Source organism: Calidris pugnax, unplaced genomic scaffold (assembly GCF_001431845.1).
Source record: "Calidris pugnax isolate Ruff unplaced genomic scaffold, ASM143184v1 scaffold70, whole genome shotgun sequence".
Taxonomy (NCBI): Eukaryota; Metazoa; Chordata; class Aves; order Charadriiformes; family Scolopacidae; genus Calidris; species Calidris pugnax.
In genome coordinates this window covers 9,579,455-9,600,421 of record NW_015090862.1, presented here as the reverse complement: position 1 = coordinate 9,600,421, position 20,967 = coordinate 9,579,455, and the positions used below count along the sequence as shown (strand labels likewise).

General features: G+C 38.2%; 1 protein-coding gene across 2 annotated transcripts; it reads right to left on the bottom strand.

Annotated features, from left to right (window-relative positions):
* Nucleotides 1-7,074: 7,074 nt before the first annotated feature.
* Nucleotides 7,075-15,761, bottom strand: SPATA5L1 (spermatogenesis associated 5-like 1). Of its 2 annotated transcripts, XM_014944266.1 has the most exons (9): nucleotides 15,587-15,761; nucleotides 14,294-15,327; nucleotides 13,084-13,269; nucleotides 11,570-11,728; nucleotides 10,895-11,104; nucleotides 10,261-10,488; nucleotides 9,231-9,365; nucleotides 8,446-8,571; nucleotides 7,075-7,779 (listed from the first exon to the last, which is right to left on the bottom strand). In XM_014944266.1, exons 1-9 carry the CDS (start codon nucleotides 15,627-15,629, stop codon nucleotides 7,627-7,629), a joined length of 2,274 nt encoding a protein of 757 aa, XP_014799752.1. In that variant the 5' UTR covers nucleotides 15,630-15,761; the 3' UTR covers nucleotides 7,075-7,626. The 2 variants fall into 2 exon arrangements, with proteins under 2 accessions (XP_014799752.1, XP_014799751.1); XM_014944265.1 differs by lacking the exon at nucleotides 15,587-15,761 and having other exon boundaries at nucleotides 14,294-15,386.
* Nucleotides 15,762-20,967: the final 5,206 nt, after the last annotated feature.

Here is a 20,967-nt window from a genome sequence, read left to right as displayed (position 1 = left end):
TTGGCCAGATCCAGTGAATAATTGCCATTACTCTTGTTTGTTTTCAACAGCTAGTCCTAGGGACAACAACCCTCTGCACTGAGCGAGACGGATGACAACAGTTTCCTTTAATGTTTGCATCAGGCCCCTCTGTTAAGTTACTATTTTCTAAAGAAACCACACACACCAATGAAGTAAGTAGACAGTATAGTACAACACTAATTGCATCCTGCAGCAGAGAAATGCAGAGGGGACAGGGGACATCAAATGGAGAAATGCACCGGACAAAGAAAGCCAAGTGAAAGACTTGGCACAGCCCTTAGCGAACTGCAGATCCTATATCGTTGTGGTTAAGGCCTTTAAGTATTATTGTAATAACAAAGCTTAGTAATTAATTAATAATTGCATGTATACTGCAGAAAGCAACCTTCTATTCTTCCAGAAAACTATTTACAAATATACTTACCACCCACCTGCAGTTAGAAAAGCATGACCCTAGATTCTAATGATGCCTTCCTAATGGTGATTAGAAGCATTAAAAAACATTTCTAATGGTTTCTAATCTATATTTGGAAGTTTAACAAGCCAGTGAGCATTTAAATTAAACTGTGTAATTAATATGAAAGTTGGAAGTGATACAGTTCCAAGGAGAAGTACTGGGCAGAGTGAGGGAAGATAGTGATTACTTGAAAAAAAAGAACAAAACCACAAACAGAACGGAGTAGGAGAGAAAATGGAGAGAACAGAACGAAGAGAAGGAACAACATTGTTAAATTTATTTCAACAGTCTTTAAATTGTCCATGGAATAAAAAGTCACGGGTTTGCTTAACACAGGACATGGAAGTCTTATTGTTCTCATAAAAGTCAGCTCACAAAATTCAGCCAATTAAATTTTTACTACAGACAACAGAGGTACAACAGAACAAGGAAATAATTTGTATATTACTTTATAGGTTTTTGTTGAGTAGTTGCAGGGGGGAGATACAGTAATTGCTCTTAGCGTGCTCCACTTAAAAGGAAAAACTTCATCTGTGCAGGAAATAGAGTATTTTTAGGGACAGTCTGAGAATACATAAATTTGTTCCAAGAACTTTAACAATATTCATAATCTTTTTGAAGTACAGAAGAATATATTGATTTCTCACATTATGTGAATACTCTCCCCACAAATCTCTATTTAAAAAAGAAAGCCGAGCTAACGAAGAAAAACTTTCTATTACTTTTGCTATCCTGCTTCAGTACAGGATGAGAGAAGCAACAACTTGTGACTGATGGCAGTCACACTGCTTAATGTGCTACTGGAAGACACCACTGAAAAGCAGTTAACTACAAAAATTACATAGGAATGACTTACACTTATTTCCCTAATGTTGACAGATACATACAGACCACACAAGTGACTTACTGAAGAACAAACTATTTGTTGTTTCGTTTGATACAGTCCAGTAAAAATATGGAAATACAAAATAATTTATAGATTTTTTTAAAAAATATTTTTCTATTAAAATACTTAAAACTTGTAATCCTCACAGCACTGGATTTCTGTGGTTATATGCTATCGAATCATTTTCTAAGGTCATTCCTTAAAGTGAAAGCTAAGAATGAATTCTGAAGATTTTTAGTTCTCACTCTTAAACATAAATGCTGCTGAGTCATCCTTACTTGATAAAAAAATATTTACATTCCATCTGCACACAAATATGGGATAAAATAACACTTTAACATATTTTTCCCCAGCATCAGTAAGGCTGAAGAAAATGTAAGACTTCTGAAGCCACGCTACCTTAATATTTGCAAGACAGCTTTACCAACTTAAGTTATGTCTTTGCTGCAGCAGAGTCATCTAAAGCACTTCACTATTACTCACTTAGGGGGACTTTTTCCAATTAGCAGTTGTTTCACTTTTGTTTTCTTCCTCAAAGAAAGTAACAAGCATTCTGAGCATCCACTGTAAAAGAAACTGTGTATCATATTGTGAAACTGCTTGGGAAGTGACACATACGGAATATATGCACAAAATACTGTTCTACCATTGAATGCATGTATTGCCTCATTAATTCACCAGGGGGTCTGCCCATTACATTCTTTCCCCGGCCAACCCATAAGAAAACACAGAGATGCTTGAAGAGGAACTGTCTCTTCATGAAGTCATTCCTAATTTTAATCTTTTTTTTTTTTTTTTTCTCTTCGTTAAAGCAGATGTCCCCAATAGCATATATGTAGAATTGTTAAAAAAAAAAAATTGTTCACTGTGCAATACATTCGAGCTAACATATGAACTACCTCACACAAGAAGAAATGAACATTATGTAACTAGTTTTGGATAATGTAAATTTCCTAATCCTAGTAAATTTTTCTAATTCTAAACACAAACAATATTTAAATATAACAAGTTATTTCCAGTTCCCTTTTATCCATGCTTAATACTTATATTCTAATCCTGCAGTCTCAAATATACTCTTAAATAACCTATTGGACTCCTCAGTGGGCTAAGGTGAGCACATGTGTAAGTGTTAGTATTAGCAATAGAATGTTAAGTTTTGACTTAAGTTGTTATCACATCTAACATAGAAAAGGAATGCAAGTATACTTTATGACCACATATGTTGTCATACAAAAACATCCTCTGGCTACGATGACTGCATTGAAATACAGTACCGAGAGGGAGCAGACCACGAATCGCAATTTAGAAGGGCTTTTGGGTAATCCCCATTTACAGAATTTACATGGAATGTTGCAAAAATTTAAAATATATTTTACTAAAAATATATAAAATTTAAAAATTCATTTATTTTAAGAAAAAAATTTCTACAAAAAGTGTGAAGGATTTTTTCATTTATAATTACCATCTGAGTATTCAACATTTGACATCAAATGCCTACTGAGTATTTGAGACAGATTTTTGGACTGTGGGGATGTTGTATGCCAACTTCTAAGGCAACATGAAACTCCTCATCCAGAGTCCAAAAAATGTAGGGAGACCCTAAAAACGTAGCAGAAGCATTTCCGCACACTGATTTCAGTAGTCAAGTTTGTGCAGAAGTGATTCCACTAGATTCATAGGGTACCTTTTTGAGGCAACAGAAACTTGTCACTTCGTAAGCTTTTTGACACTTTCCAGCTCTTCTATAGGTTTCCATTTCTGATTGATTGTTAATAGCTGGAAGAAATTAAAATGAAAATATTAGCAAATATTTGCTTTCTGGAAAGAAATTAGCAAAATCCCAGTGAGCATTTATTCCGCTCCCATCCCTCCCCATATCATACATCAACTTAACAGCAAAGGATTTCTAGTAGCTTTACCCTTTCCTTTCAGAAGTAAGCAAAAATAGCAACTGATGACATATTTTACAATTTATTGAACAAAATCACTTGAATATTAAATAAGTAATAATACTAAAAAAATACTATTTTTCTTTATCCTCGGTGCTGTACTAAAGTAAGATTTTTTCCCTCAGCCTGCAGTACTCAAAAACATTCTTAGTCAATTTTGTAATTCAGGAAGAAGGCAAGGGTAAACAGCATTTCCTCCATACCCCAAACGGCCACTGGTACCAATTGAAATGAGTAAATGGATGCTTGGGATGGTGAGGAGCATCAACTAGTAGCGCGCCATAAACTCAGGATCATCCCTAGAATGTTATAGCTGAATCCCTATCATTTAGTAATACCGGGAAGATACTTCAAATAAAGGAAGCAATTAAGTCTGCTTTACAATTTTTCCTCATTAATATTTTGCTGGTTCTTTCACATTTAAATAAAATTATTTATTGTGCTAGAAATACATGCTATTTGCAGTAACTATATTATTTGTAAAATTACCTTCTGAGGCTTGGAAGGATCAACAGCTTCCCATGGTTCTGGATTGCCACTCTTGTTAATGCTTTAAGAGAAGATAAAGCAAAACAGGTACTCTGTTTTAGGGTGTGATCTTGCATACATTTTTCTTATGCAAACAGTCTATCATCAGCAGAACTATTCATGTAAATAAGCAGATCCCTGAAACACAAGTTTCCAGGTTTGGGCATTTCTGCTTTAAATTCTGGGTAGGAATCAACGATGGCTTGCTTCATCTGCAGCTTCCAAAGCAACAAACCAGCCAACACTGTTCAAGTATAATGTGTTATCGTAAGGGAAGCAAGCTGAAAAATCAAAACCAAATAAACGACACAGAGAAAACGAGGATTCTTGCTCTGACAGCTACAATTTCTATTTCAATCACATTAAATATAAAAATTCCTAAAGGCTTAAGGAGTATAGAACTTAGCTCCAATTATTAGCCAAGCCTCGTTGTATGTATATATAACCTCGTTACAGTCTATCATCAGCAGAACTATTCATGTAAATAAGCAGATCCCTGAAACACAAGTTTCCAGGTTTGGGCATTTCTGCTTTAAATTCTGGGTAGGAATCAACGATGGCTTGCTTCATCTGCAGCTTCCAAAGCAACAAACCAGCCAACACTGTTCAAGTATAATGTGTTATCGTAAGGGAAGCAAGCTGAAAAATCAAAACCAAATAAACGACACAGAGAAAACGAGGATTCTTGCTCTGACAGCTACAATTTCTATTTCAATCACATTAAATATAAAAATTCCTAAAGGCTTAAGGAGTATAGGACTTAGCTCCAATTATTAGCCAAGCCATTAAAATATAACCTCGTTGTATGGTCATATCAATTGCTGTTCTTTATATACAAGTCAGTAGCCTGGTTGCAACATATCTGCATGTTGTCTACCTATCTGATAATCTGAAATTCTTCATATGAACATTTAAAACCTATTACACCTAAGCAAAGAAAAATTATGATCTATTAAATCAAAAGTTGGGAAATAATTTGGACTATGCTCTAAATTAATTCATTTATTCAGTTTTTCCAATCTGCAGATATCTTAGTAGTTACTAATAGTCTGGAACATCCACATGGATTCTTTTTTTTTTTTTAGTGAAAAACATGATGGTCAAATACCTCTGTTGAATAAAAAAGGTTAGGGTAAACTCCAAGCAATGGGTATTTTGCTTACCTGACATCGGATTTGGTGAAGAGGGAATAGAGAGAAAAAGAGAACGCCCCAACTGCTGCAAAGGACAGGACTCCAACCAGGGGAATGAGCTGAAAGACATAGAACGGAGAAGAGAGTGGAAGAATTGGCTACCGAGCCGTGAACAGAGGCAGTGAGAGTTACGGGCTGTTAAGCTCTATCACCTCTGTGTTGCTATTCACACCACCTCACCTCCAATGCATGAATTTCAACCTGCACGCACCCCTTGCTATCACAATGGGCTCTATAAAGTGCTCGTTATTAAATGGCACCTGCTGGAGCCAGCCGGCATCCCCTTACCCAAGGGGCTTGTTTATCCCAGAACCGACCTCTCTGCCAAACTTACTTCTTTCTTTGCTTTTAGTATCTGGATGAAGTTGGTGTGCATCCTCGCTGCGGCTGCGAACCTGCAACAAACGGTTCCCTGCGTTACCGCACCCCGAGCCGGGACCCCCCACCCCGGGCTGCGGGAGCCGGGCTCGGCCGCCGAGTGGGCGCTACGGCCCCGTTACCTGGGCGAGCGGAGAAGGACGGGCGGCGCTGCCGAAAGGCACCGGCGGAGACTGCCCGCCGCTTTATATGCGCCCAGCAACGCCCCGGGGCACGGCGGCGGCACCGGAGGGGACGGGGCGGGAGGAGGGCGCCCCCCGGCGGGCTGGCGGAGGAGCGCTCGGCCGAGCTCCGGTCTGACAGGGGAGCTGGCCGGAGGCAGCGGCAGATGCGGTCGGGTCTGCCCGCCCGCTCCTTCCTTCTCTGTCACTGCATCACGCAAACCTTGCTTCTCCAGGCCTCCTTCGCCTTCTTGTTTGTCCCCTTCTCCAGGAGTTGGCCAAAGAGCAGCGTGTGTAGGGAGAGGCGCAGGCAAAGCCTCGGCCTGTCTCTTCTCAGAGCTCGGCAAGGTCCTCACGGACCTGAACAGGAGCCCCATTTCACTGTCCCCTTTTGCTGCAACAAAAGCTTAACCCTGGCCCAGGTTCTCACCATCCTACTGTGTTACACTTCCCAGTATGCCTGTCTGCAAAAACCTCCCATGGGGTCTATCTGGAGGAGAGTGGTGCCAATAGACCCTTCTTGTAAATCTGTTTCTCCCACGGGAGAGCAGTAAGAGGAAGGAGAGGTGCCTTGGCCGCACGCTCTGCTGGCTCCCCATCGCAAGGAGGGCACAGGACAGGGCACAGGACAGGGCACAGTTAGCTCTGCTGGTCCTTCTAGGAAGCAAGTATGGAAGTTAAGCAGCAGCAGAGATGACAGCATTTTGCTGTCCTAGCAACTTTCAGGTCTGGGAAATCTAAAGCAGCACTGTCACACGCTGGAAAACAAAACAGAGTTACCTTGAAGGTTTTCAGACTTTTTATCTCCAGCACTAGGAAACCTTTGGGTGCAGTGACACTGGTCTAATTGTCGCCAGCAATAAAGCAGCAGGATGCTCCTTCCCTAGGAAAGGGCAATGAAAGCCACCGAGCTGTAGGACAGCCACTATACCTGAACCCTCCTGAGTTACAGCAGCCTCAGCTACTCCCCTTTGCCCCCCACGGTCGCTAACTGCCTTGGAGCTTCATTCATAATCCACCTCACTGTAAACCGTGCTGCAGTGACAGTCCCTAGGGTCGTCATTATGGGGAGAAAAAAATAATACTTGTCAATGGGTTTATAACTAAAAAACCTCAGCTGAAATAGAAACTATCTTTGACAGCATTTTGTTCACAAGCATTTTCATAGGGAAAAGGAAAAAAAAAACCCCACTTCCTACCCTGCTAAGTAAAAAAATGCACACTTACTTATTTCCTTTGATATGCCTGTGTGTTTTAGAAAAAGACAACTTCCAAAAATATATTGACAAAGAATGGTTGGGTGAGGAAAAGAATTCTGTAGAAAATGTTCAAAGGAAACTCCCGTATCTAAAGAAGAAATTGCTATAGGTTGAATTTTTTGATTACAGACTTAGTATCTGCTAACTCAATCCACATGTTTGTACAGTAAGCAGTAACTGATCTAAAATTATTTCAAAAACCCCAGACTCCCAAACCTTACAACAAAGTATTAAGCACTGACAACTTTCTCACTACCACTGTATTTAGGAATCTGCTTGTAAGAAAGCAAGTCCGTAGATACTCACATATAGAACACCTTACATTTTACATAGTATGGAACTTGCTTCTTTCTATTTAACATTCTGAAAGCTTCTCTGTTTTTTAACTATTCACTGTCCCTTGGAGACTTCACAACACATTTTAAATTAAATATTCCTGTTATGTCAGTGTTTGTACTGAAAACTAGGAAATCTACAGGAACACTAAGCTGTTCCACAGTGCTTCATCCAAGTATCTCAATTACTCATTTCATCAGGTGGAGGAAACCTAGCCGAAATAAACAAGGCTTTAATTCATTCTCCATTATTGAAGTCACAGATTTTTCACAAGTGAAATTTTACTGTATTCATATACACTGAAAACTACTAGGAAAAAAACCACAACAACAAACCAACAGGAAAAACTACACTGAAAAAAAAGTTCAGTAGAAAAAAAAAAGTAAGAAAGATGTAAGCCATTGCAAAGTTTTTGTAAGATATTTAAAAATACCTATGCCACATCACTCCTTTTTTATTCACGAGGCTAATTCTTGATTATAAAATTTTTCATAAAATTCCAAATCTTTTATGTTTAAGGATGGTTTTACAGTCCTCAATGATTTCACAAAATGTTCCTGTTTTACAGCAGTTGCTTCAAGTCCATTCTCTTGCAATGCCAACAAAGCAGCCTTTAAAAGGAAAAAAAAAAGAAACAACTTGAACTGCTTATCATGATTTAATTTGCAAAGAAGTTATTGTAAATATTCTAAAATATTTTACATGAAACCCAATTTTAGGTAAAGCATCTGAAAACAGCATTGTGTAATTCATGGTTATTTAACAATAGATAAACATCGAATTAGATTACTGTAACTTTTTAATTCACTTTTTTGTCTGGATTAAACAATATACCCTTGATCACTTCTATTTTTGGATTTTCTTCATATTCTTCTGTCTTTTGATGTAATTTATCTCAAATACATAAGAGATTTCTCATTTTTCTCTCTAGTCTTAGACAGTACATGCTAACTTCAGTTAAAAATGCTGCAGTTGCTTGCAGTACAAGAATGCAATTCATCTGGATGTGAGCTCAGATTAGTAAGGGCCATGTGAAAGAGTAGTACAGTTCCTCACTTCCAGCAAATTATCACAGAAAGCCTTTATTCTTATTTAGCTTTTTTATTTGAAGAATTAACCCTTGTTCAGTTCTTCTGTTTTACTCACTCTATTTTCAGTGCCAACTGTAAAAGAATCTGTACTACAGATGGCTCAGTAACATCTATAAGTGAGCTCTCTTTTCATTGAAAGGTTTCATTCACAGTTTATTTCACACATTATCCACGAGTATTTCTTACCTCCTTGCACAGATTTTCAATATCAGCTCCAGAGAAGAGGTCTGTTAGGGCTGCCACATCTTGTAATGACACATCAGTATCTAAAGGAATTTTTGCTGTGCAGATTTTCAAAATGGAAAGCCTTCCCTGTAAGTGGGTGCATATTACACAAGAAAACAAACAAACCAATAATTAATCACTCTCCAAAGCGGTACAAAATCTGAAATTAGAACTAAGGAAAATTCAGACGAGTACCAGAACTATATGTTTTTAGTGGAAGAGTGAATAAAATGCTATTAATGGAGATAATCATAAGAGTAAGTATTATCTCATATATTAAAATCTTTTATTCAAGAAAATACAGCATTTTAGATTGAAGATTCCATATTTGGCCTGCTTTGCGTCAACTTTTTTTTTCTGGGGAAGCTCAGGACAAGTAGCTACACTGTCCATAGGAACAGGGCACAAGAATGATTTGAAGCAAGGACAGTCAATTTTGGTTGCTACAGTGGTAGTTTCTAAACTGCAGCTTGCTTTTATAAATACAGAATTATTCCAGATTTTGTCTATTTTCTATATGCAATAGTATAACTACATACATCAGTTAAAATCTTATTTCTGTTTAACAAATGTAACTATTTTTTTTTTAAACTTCTTCATTGTACCCTGAAGTTTATGACTGATTTTCAGTGAATCACCCATCAATTGTTAAGTATCTTATGGGAACATGCCACCTTTGCACTTCAAGTATGCTGGTAATTAATATCTCTCCATTTAAAGCCATGTATGGATTTGTAATACCTCACCTTCAGATCTGGAGGTGGAATATAGATCACCTTGTCTAGTCTTCCAGGACGCAATAGGGCATCATCCAACATATCTGGTCTATTTGTTGCAGCAACTACCATGAAATCTTTGTTCAAAGTTTCCTGAAATTCTAGCTGAGTAAGAAATTATATAAAAAAATTGGTGCAACATGGTTAAGATAGATATTATCCAAAGACATTAGTTAACTACTAATGAGAAAAGGGGTAGGGCAAAAAAGATGATGCATCTTTATACGTAGTTATTTTCCTTTCAATATTAGTATTTTATTTTTCTTGAGATAAAAAAATACCTTGTTGAAGGCCAGATTAAATGACAAAGAAGAAATACAGTTAGTATCTGCCTTGGTGATGAATACAAATTTCTCTTGGGCCAGATTGTAACACAGACCTTTTCTACGCAAAAATTCAGTATCCTACAATTCTGAGACTGTTTACTTCAGTTTTTCCCCAGACAGTATCATAATATGAAGACAGAAATTTAAATACAGAAAAGCTTCATATTAAAGTGGTGTGAATAACTGACTGAAAAGTCCAGCCGCTAACTTTTTAAGTAAGTAACTAATCACAGCTGTACTGGTTTTGTATAAAGTATGTATAAGAAAGTACTGCAAATGAAGTAGGGGAAATGCTTCTAAGAAGTAAGTTCAGGAAGGAAACTGCATAATAGTTAAAATTGCACAGTTAGTCTAAAAAATTACCTTAGTGTCAAGTAGGAGGATTTTTGTGACAGAAGATGAACAGCAACTAGTAATGCTCATTAGTCTGTGCAGGTATTTTGTTCAAACAAAGTTTCATTGAGGAACAGTGTATGTAAAAACAGTTCGCAGCCTATATACTGAAATATATTTTCTGTAAACTAGAAATTAATGACAGAGTATAAGAGCATCTTGCATATTTTTAAGCTTGAGTATTTTAAGTTTAAAAAATGTGAATGCCATCAACTAACACTTTTTGGAACAACTGAACAGTATTTATTATTCTTCTTAAGTAGAAAAGGGAGCATAAATACCATTCTTTCCTCATCACTTTGTTCTTGATGTTGACCCTCAAGCTGTAGTTTGCTTCCTCTTCTTTCTGTGACTTTCAGCCCAATACCATCCAACTCATTGAGAAGAACAGAAAGAACCCGCTCTGAGACACCATGGCCAGTTTTGCAGTGTGACCGAGATCCCAAGATAGAATCAATCTCATCTAGGAATATTATTGCTGGAGTATTTGCTCGTGCTTGGCGAAAAACCTTTTAATTTTAAAAAATTAATATAGTAAAATCTTAATACATACATATCAGGTAAGGTGAAAATATCTATTTACATACACTCTGCATTTTACTCAACTTTAAAGAAACATTCATAAAGGCTTACAAGAGCTGTTCCGGGTTACTATAGGCAAATTCTGCTTCTTACTTAAATTCTTAAGTGAACTGAACAGAAAATGGTAAAAATACTTTAATAATATAAAACTGGTAGAGTTCTAGGGCTAGATTTTCAGATGATATAAATGTGAATCTATGTAGGCCATTTTTATTTAATAATCAGTTGAGAGCTTTAACTATCATCTTTCCATTAACAAAATTTAGGCCTAACATACTTTACAGAAATCAAGCAAAAATCAACTATAGACCTTACACAAATTAAAAACTGTACCTGGGACAAAATCTTCTCAGAATCTCCAACGTAAGGTGAGAAAAGGTCAGCACCACTTACAGAGAGAAAGGAGCAGTGACAACTTGTGGCCACAGCCTTCACCAGTGTGGTTTTGGCACACCCTGACGGCCCATAGAGAAGAATTCCCTTCGGATGAGACAGGCCCATTCTAGCAAATGCCTGAGGAAATTTCATAGGCCACTCAATACTCTGTCAATACATAAAAAAGGGATGAAATCCTTAGTCACGAAACTGGAGTTCATAGGCAATCAATACATTTGCTGAGCAGCTATTTCCTCTCCTTGGTACAAACATTAATTCGAAATCAGAGAATACTAATTTGGTCTTCCTTCATGTAACACCCTCCTTCTTAAAGTTTTCTCTCTGTCTCAAACAGAACAAGAGGCAATCCTTGAGAGATAATACACAAGAGCCATCTCTGGCTACAAATTCAGGAAAGGAAAAATCATCTGGCCACAAGTGTTTTTCAGCTACTAAAAACATACTTAATGAAAGATTTTAAACTTACAAACGTTGGAATAACTTAATGTAGTATAAAATTTATAATCAGGTAATTTGCAAGAGAATTCACTTCCATAATGTAGCATACAGAATATCTCGGAGGACACAGTTATTAGAAATGAGTTGTTTACCTAAATTTGTTTTATACATTACCTGTTTTAACTTTAATTTCACATCTTCAAGACCACCAATTTGTTCCCAAGTGACAGGTTTACACTCTGTTAGTCCAACTGCACTTCGAAAAGAGGATGGTTGAATTTTTTTAAAAGCTTCTTGGAAATCTGCCATATTAATCATTGTTTCAGTTGAATCCTAAGAAACCCAGATAAAGCATATTAACAACATTTTTATGTAATAACTCATAATGCTGCATTAGTATGCAAAACACTTCATTAAAGGCCAAATGCAACTAATAAAGAAGCAATTCCTGCCCTAACAAGCTTAAGTACTGCAGACACAAAGACGTAACACAAAGCAAAATACATTATCTTTAATGGCAAGCTTTTACATAAGGAAACCCCATTTTAGTAGAAATCAATGTTTTAGAGAAAACTACTGTTCTTCTCTAAATTATAGCTCCATTACATAGTGATCTAAATCAAATGGTTGCTAGTTTCAGGGTTACTACACACCAAATCCAAGAATCTCTTGAATACAAATAAAAACATTCTACCATACATTTTTGCCACATACTGGAGAAAGTAAGGGACTTCATCTCAAATTGCCTAGAAAATACCATTATTCAACTACAGATACAGTAACAGAACGAAGATGTATTTTACAAAGGTGCATGCAGCTCTCAATGCAAACAGGCCATCTACTTATTATTTTCATTTGTCCATCTATTTCTTTCTGGGATATCAGGCTCAAATTATTTTGCTTACTATTTTCATTACTTGTAAGGGATCTGGAGGAGACAGAAGTTCTAGAAATATGATGTTTTCCTTTTTCTATCCCTGAGTGAAGACAGAGGGTTCTATCATTTTCTGTAGATGCTCTGACTCCAGGAATTTTACAAATATAGCTTTAAATTTCTGCTCAGCCATTCCACATGAACAACCTCAGCAAACATATTTTGCAATTCTTGTAAGAGTCAGAATACATAGAATGCATATTAAGACATAGGTATTATAGATACTGAGTTAGAAAATTGCTAAGACATTAAATTTCTGCATGTTGGGCAGTTGTATACCTTGTGTCTACAACAAGGTTGTATCCAGCCATGCAACCCAAATGATAATAGTTGTTATCACTAAGTTACCTATTTATGTGTCAACCTAAACTTTAATTTGCAGTTATTATTAAAAAGTAGAATTCTAAATTGCTGATAGCTTCAAAAGAGAGCTTTGGTGGACAATATAGTTTAGTTTGCCAGAAAAGACTAAATCTCTGCTTTTGGCAAATTTGAGCAAATTTGGCAAATCTCTGCTTTGCCAAATTTGCAAATTTTTGGCAAAGATTTTCATGCAAAAAAGAGAAAACAGTCTTTTCAGGTGAGAATTGCAAGGCCTAGAAATAGTGTATTTATGTTTATAACACACTTGGTATTTTTCAGTATTTTAATTTGTGAGTTCAACTTGTTGAGCTTTTGAAGTAAATAGAATATTAATGGAGAAAGGTTGGTACATATATTAATGACATTCTTCTTGACTTATTTGCAACCATACCAGAGAGCTGCGGAACACAGCCTGCATAGCAGCTTCTCTGCAGAGTGCTGTAAGGTCAGCTCCCACATACCCAGTTGTCATTTCTGCCAGTTTAGCCGAATCGATGTCTGCAGAAATCGGCATACTAGATGTAAGCAACTGCAGGATGGATCTTCTTTGTGTAACTGTTGGTGTCCCAATAATAATCTAAAGCAAATGTAATAAACAAAAATTTAAAGTAGATATTTTGCTATATTCCTCTTATTTTATAAATCTAGACAAATAACTTCGTCTCTGCTTTGTACTGCTTACTGAAGATTTATACATACTTACACCGCAAATAAATAATTTAAAAAGAAACTTATTATCAGCACTATACAAAGGACAAGTATTCAAAATTCCTTTCACCTACACTTATTTTCCAAGTGAACAGTGTTTGTATTAACAGTTGTTCATAAGACACAGTCAGCTAGTGTCCATCAAGTCCTATTTTAAGGTGATTTCAACATAAGATTCAACACTGAAATAATAATTCCCTTGCATCACAAGGACTGAATTAGATTTATCTGAAAGAAAAAAGCAATAAACATTCATATATTATTAAACACCCGGTGAAATGGAGTCATAAAGTATACCTTAACAATCTATAAATCCTGGAAAATAATGAAAATTGTAATTGTGAAAGCATTAAAGACCTTGACTAAACTGGATGACCCAGAAGTGCATTTAGCCAGCAAAATAAACAAATGTAAGCAGAAGCACTGTGCACTGCATGGCTGCACCTGTTCTTTCTTCTTTTGACCATTAGGCTAGCAGAAGTCTTCCAGAGTAGACCTAGTTCTTGTTAATGAAATCTGAAAAGAATTTTTGACACAACAGTTACTAGTTCTCTGTCAGAATAAACTTTTAAGGAGAGATGCATAAATCTCCAATCTAGGATTTCAATGAGAAAAACCTAAGTCTGTAATGCTAAGCATCTGTAAGCAAAAGAAAACTGTCAAGAACAGGCCTGTGTCTTCATCATAAAGAAGCATAAAGACTCTCCATGCCCATTTTCAAGTATTTGGAACTCTCAGTAAAACATGCTCCCTACCTTACCCAAGTTGCAGCAAACTAAAGAAACAGGACACGTCTCAAGTCTGTAGAATCCCACTATGAAATGTTACTAGATGCCTCCTGTTGCATCTCAAAAAGAAAAAAAGAAAGCATATGAATAACAGCGTTTGCTTACCTCTCTGTCAAACCTGCCAGGTCTTCTCAGTGCAGGGTCTAAGGCATCAGGCCTGTTAGTTGCTGCCATAACGACCATCTTACCCTCGCTACCTACACCATCCAGTAGTGTTAGCAACTGAGCAACAATACGATCTTCTGGAGCGTTGTTTGAATTTCCTCGCTTCGGGCATAGAGAGTCAATTTCATCAATAAAAAGAATGGTTGGGCCTTCATATGACATTTCTCTGCTCTTTTCAAAGACTCTTCGCAAATTTTCTTCACTTTCTCCTGGTCTTGAACCATAGAGAGCTGGGCCACTGATGCAAAGCAGATACGCACCCACTTCTTTGGCTATTGCCTTTACCATAAGAGTTTTCCCTACTCCTGGGGGCCCTATTAATAGCACCCCATTAGGGACAGAAAGCCCTAACTTCTTGAAAGTTTTTGGAAAGCGGAAAGGCAGATCAATCATTTCTTTCAAAGACTTTCCCACATCATCTAGTCCTGCAATTGAAGTTTTTGCAGTGCCTTCTGATAAGTGTCTGTACCATTCAAAAGTGACCACCTCCTTAATTTTTATGCTTGTTTGGGGGGTTATCAGTCCAGCTTCATCCATCAAAGGGTCCACAGAAAGGATTTCAATGCACACCACAGGATTTTCGAGATTTGGGGCAACAGTAACAACATAATGAAGCGAAATATAAACATTTCTTAGCAGTTCTCTGATCGTCTCCTGCAAGACTGCTCTGGGAGTCGACTTTTTCAGTGCAGCGCTCCTAAGGACCACTCTCACAGTCGCCTTTTTTAACTGGCAGCAGGCCAGAAGCTTCAGCTGGCCGACACTCAGCGTGAGGCCCCTCAGGTCCCCTGCAGTTACACCCGCCGTTCTGCAGGTCAGATCAACCTGCAGGAACCCGTCGGCCAAATCGTGCCTGGGCCAGGCCGTGCACAGACAGCAGCCGGTGGGCAGAGAGACCCTCAGCGGGGCGCCGATCCTGGCTCCCAGCAGGGAGAGGGCGGCAGGTCCCAGCCTGCACCTCTGGGTGCCTTCATCTCCCGGGTCCAGGAGGAGCAGCTTTAAGGTTGCCGCCTCCATCGCGTTCCCTTCTTCTCTGCGCCGCCCCGTGGGCGGTCCCCCCCGCCGTTCTGCAGGTCAGATCAACCTGCAGGAACCCGTCGGCCAAATCGTGCCTGGGCCAGGCCGTGCACAGACAGCAGCCGGTGGGCAGAGAGACCCTCAGCGGGGCGCCGATCCTGGCTCCCAGCAGGGAGAGGGCGGCAGGTCCCAGCCTGCACCTCTGGGTGCCTTCATCTCCCGGGTCCAGGAGGAGCAGCTTTAAGGTTGCCGCCTCCATCGCGTTCCCTTCTTCTCTGCGCCGACCCGTCCAGCTCCTTACTCACCCCGCCTCGCCTCCCGCTCCGCCGGGGACAGGCTCGCCGCGGCCGACCGGCCACCGCACCGCGGCCACGGGCGGCTGCGCTGACAGGGGCCGCCGCGCCTCAGCCCCGCGCATGCGCCACAGCGGAGCACGCGCACTGAGTGGCACCGCCCTCCCTCGCGCTGCTGCCTCAGGCGCTGTCTGAGGGGATCCTGTGGGCAAGGCCGTGCGTGAGGTGAACACTGTCTTCTAATGACAGGCTTCACAGCTGTGAGCCCTCCCTCGCCTTTTTATACCCTCTTCCCACAGACGAAATGGAATGACATCCCCGTCCTCGTTGCTGCTCACCGCCTTCTCCACAGAGCTGGTCTTGGCGGGCCTCCCGCTTGTCTGGTTGGCGCTTCTCAAACATTTTCCTCAAAGTTGGGCTTCCCCTTTCCCGTGTCCCCTGTCAATGGCCTCCCTCCACTCAGGGTTGCACCTTTTTCAGCAGGGGGTTGGGTTGAGTTGTCTGTAGGTGCTGGTTAAGAAGAACAATTATTCGAGCTGCACAATTGACTTGAGAAACTGCTGATACAAGTAATTAGGACACAGATACATATTAAACAGTTGGTAAACCTGTAGTAGTATGTTGCTCTGACAAATGCATTTAAGAGAATTCGTTGTGTAATCTTTTCATCCACTGCCTTCTTAACTTATGCCATGAATTGTGCAGTACTTTTACAAACACCTTCCAGGAGATCTGCCATCATTGTGGGATCCAAGATAAAATCATGATCTATGAAATGTAGTATGTGCATAACTTTATGCTTGCAAGTAGCTTTGTTGTCAGGGAAGTTACACAGGTACTGAATACATACAGGCTTCATTTGAGACCACATATGTACAAGAATTGGGATCTCAAGTACACGACAGCAGTCAGTGGTAGTTATATTCACAGAAAACACAGCGGGTGGTTTGCAGCATGACTATGATCTGACCAGCATTTATTTTGAAGGCCTCTGGAGGGGAAGCATAAGGAGATCTTTTTGATGGTATTCTGCTTCATCACAATTCCTGACTGAACCAAGGGCTGTACACAAAATATTTCAGCAAGATGCATGGACAGAAGCAGGCAGTGTTAATAGAGCCAGTTCAGCTAATTTTAAGTGCTGACTGGGAAGTCAGAAGAAGGGTGTAGGGCTAAGCAGTGTGAAAAATAGCAAGACTTCTCTTTATGCCTAATTATGTGCAAAAGGGCCTATATTCTATTTCCTTTCAATTTATGACCAAATTTTCTCCTTTTGGTGTTTATTTTCTGTTCCTTTTCTCCTGGATATCTACTTAATGTTTATTTTCATAGCACATTTTTGTACTGCACGTATATGCAAATGCTTTTATGGAATATGCAGACTTAGTAGGTATTTAGTGTGGAACAGACTAATGTCTGTCTAGAGAATGTACAGACAAAAGATTATAAAGAGCTTTTATTCCAAGAAGGAGACTGTATTTACAAGCCAATGTCTTATAAACACATTCTCTTGTTTTATTTCTTTTCCTCAAAGGTTCTCATAAACTTGAGTGCCCTCAAGTACATACTTGATTAAACAAAAAACATACTCTGTTTAAAATGGCGTATTTGTGTTTCAGAGAGTTCCAAACTTTAAGTGGTAGACCCTCTGCTTGGTTTCAAGACTTAGGGAAGAAAAGTACGGAAAAGAGCATATTTGAAATGAGCTCTGTGGTTTATATTCCTATAGTTGTTCTTTGTAACAGACTTATTGTATCATCTGGAAAATCTGATTTCTTATGAGAAGAAAAACACCTGCAAATTAAATCTTGCATGACAAAGAATAGTTGTTAGAATTATTGATTTGAGCTTCTGGTGGCTTTAGTGCAGATAAATTTAGGTCTTTTTGCTGATTTTTTTAATTACGTGCGTTGAAGAGGTGCTTTGCAGTAATCCATCTATTTTTGCAATTTAAAATTTTCTTTGATACAGAAAAATGCACATGTAATTTTTAAGTGGTAAGAAACTAAAATTTCCCCCCAACTCAGTAGAACAATAATATTTAATTCAGTATACCTTTTCTGTCAGTATTTCCTATGTCATAGTACAACAGTGGAAAATATTCATATTTTTACATACCAGAAAAGTGGGAAACAATTTTGGGATACTGTTGAATCTTGTATGCATAGATCTAGTCTCTTTTAAGTCCTGGACTTGAATTATGCAACGGATGACCTATTGAATGTAGTTACTGTCAATATGTGTAGCTGTAGCAGGTGAAAAAGTTCTTGATTTCTTTATGCCTAATTATGTGCAATATAAATTGAGGGAAATAGTATATTAGAGTTACGCTTCTTTGCCACTAAATATGTATCTGTCTAGAAAGAAGTTAGATGTCATGTTTAAAGCTTGGATTCAGTGCTTAGAAATGTCTTAGCTGACAGATGAAGAAAAGGCTTGATATAGACATTCGTGTGGGGTTTTGTCAAGGGAACAAAAGAAATGGAATCAGGGTTGCCAAAGTTTGGGTCATCTGGGCAACAAAAAGCAAGGGAATGACAAAGGAGAACACATAGATGATTTTTTTTCTTGTTTTTTTTATGATGTTCTTTTAAGAATTCTGCCAGAGTTGCCATTTTCTCCCTGAGTTTTGAATAACATTGAATTGTAGTTTAAAAAAACCCAAACAAGATAACTGTGGACTTGCAAACTCAAGAGTAGAGGTCTATGTTTGCCATTTTTTTTTTCCTCTTCTTAACATGTCTGTAGTGGAAATGTGGTATTATCTGTTGATAACATTTGTTATTATGGCCCATTGTTTCATAAGAAAATAACCTCCTAAAATTTTCACAGCTGAAGTTAAGTTTTACTGAATGTTGCCGATATTTGGTTGCAAGTAAATGTTTTCAGCACGGGGAATGACAGCTGATAAAGCTGATTCCCAATTTCAGTATTTTTAAAATTATTGACAGTGGCAAGCTAGTCTACTCCTGGATAGATTTGCATAAATATAATTGGATGGGTGGAACAGCAACTGTCTCTTTTCCTTCCTGCCTTCTGTTTATCGTAATTCCATGATCAGTTTAGACAGTAAAAGAGAGGGTTCCACCCTTTGTCAGCTTCATGATATAATTCCGGTCCTCCCTTTTGATAAGAAAAGCATCAGTAGGGCATAATTGTTAAGCTTGTTTGCTGTAGTGCTTTTTTTTCTTTTTTGTGAGTTAGTTAACTGGCACTAAATCTTGATTTGTGTATTGCAGTGCCATGCAAATGCTTGTGTCAGTTCAAAGAATGGCTTGAAACAGGAAGAGGAGGGAGGGCTGTGACCTTTCTTGGTGGCAGTTCCAGCTTATGTCATCAGAGTGATTGTGGAAATGCAGGTGATAGTTTAGGGGAAAAACAAGGCAAAGCCACCAGCCTGCTTGGCAGGTACCTACCAGTAATAATTTCTGAAATATGAATGGAACACTTCTTGTTTCACAACAATATGAAACAGAAATGAAGTATGAATTCAGGAAACATAGCAGTCTTACATAAGAAGAGTTAATTTGACAGTGTTGATGCATACTGCTAAGATTTTTGGATTTTTTCTAGTTATCTATAAATTGTTACTAAGTGTAAAACACACATATAACAATAACATGCTTGGTGTCCAGCACAAAACCAATCATATTGTTGCTTAATCTGTACATCTGGGTCAGTGAATTTTAACTTAAACTTCAATTTTTAGCTGTAGTATATTATTGTAGTACTGAATTTTTTACTTTAAGAAGCTGATAGTTCCATTCTTTTAGTATAATGAAGGGGACTCTGAAAAAGCACTAAAATGACTTTTTGAAAGTGCGCATGACTAGCTTTTTTGGAGCAAACTGTGGGACCATGACCTTATTTATGTATTTTAATAGAAAACATTGCTGAATGACATTGCTGTGCTTTGGAATGCATAGCTTTTAATAGACTTGCTCCTGAATCATTTACAGACCTCAAAATTAACAATGACAAAATGGTAAAAAGGTATTCCCCCCAGAGCCTAGTTTAAACTGTCAAAAAATTAAAAATAAGGTTTTAAACAGTTTTCTTATCATTCACTAGATGGCAGCTGATCTTCAAGAATGGCTGCATTTCTCTTTTCAAATCTGGAAATTTGAAGTAGTCACCAGTTCTTGGAGCAATCAAATATTGTCCAGCATTGTCTTCACTTTGTTTCTAATATGAAACTGAAAAACCAGCACAGTGAGTGTTCAGATAATTTTCAGCTTCATTACTGTTTCAGCTATTTCATGTTGGGTTTGTTGCTGATTATTTCTGGGGAGAAATGTTCCTTTATTCTTTTCTTTCATATTTAGTGGGCCAGATTAACTTGTCTTTAAGGAGAACGTACAATACTCTAATAATATTCTAAAAAGAAAGAGTAATATTTCTGTTTTTCTTTTGAATATAACTGTTAGTTTTTGGCAGAATAAAATATTGTTCAAAATTCCTGATTGTTATAACTCACAAAATAAAAATAACTGTTTCTTGTTACAATAATTCCCTGCATACAAAGTAAAGAAGATACTAAGCTGATTATATTGAGTAAGTTTGGCTACATCTAGTATTAGAACTGAAATTTTTATTTGAAGCTGCCAAGTTAGCAGTGTCTTTAACGTAGTCTTTTTTAATAGTAAATTGATTTGAAAATGTGCTGTAATAGTCTATTAATCACATAAAGATAGCTCAAAGTGGGTAGATAGCAGGTATATACTTTAGGGCCAGTTTTACTACTTGTGACTATGTACAAATACTATTCTATACTTATGCTAGATATTGAACATTTTGAGCACCAGAATCTGTTATAACAAAACATCACAGATAAATTTTAAGGACGATCTTAGAAAAGGATTGGAAAGAGCTTTTGTATATCTGCATGTCTTTATGGGATGGCCACCCTCAATGTGTTTACTTAATTTTCTAGTGAACATCCAGTCTCATATCTTTATACGGAAAGAGTTCCAATTGCAGTTAGTAGGAATTTTGGATGTGCAAGGCATGTGAAGTTAGGCCCTGCATTTCTCAGAGTGCAGAAAGTCTCTGCCTGCTGCCAGAAAGCTATCACAGAATCCCAGAATGGTAGGGGTCGGAAGGGACCTTCAGAGATCATCTAGTCCAACCCCGTTGCCAAAGCAGGTTCACCTAGAGCAGGCTGGACAGAAATGCATCCAGGCAGGTTTATGGGAGACAGTGTCAAAAGCCTCACCGAAGTCAAGGTAGACAACGCCCACTGCTCTTCCCTCATCCACCCAGCCAGTCATTTCATCACAGAAGGCTATCGGATTGGTCAAGCAT

Coding starts and splice junctions, on each gene's coding strand:
- SPATA5L1 (XM_014944266.1), bottom strand. CDS start 15,629: ATGGAGGCGGCAACCTTAAAGCTGCTCCTCCTGGACCCGGGAG. Junction 15,328..15,586: donor GCTCCTCCTGGACCCGGGAG/ATGAAGGCACCC, acceptor TGGACCCGGGAG/ATGAAGGCACCCAGAGGTGC. Junction 8,572..9,230: donor TTCCACCTCCAGATCTGAAG/GTGAGGTATTAC, acceptor ACCCACTTACAG/GGAAGGCTTTCCATTTTGAA.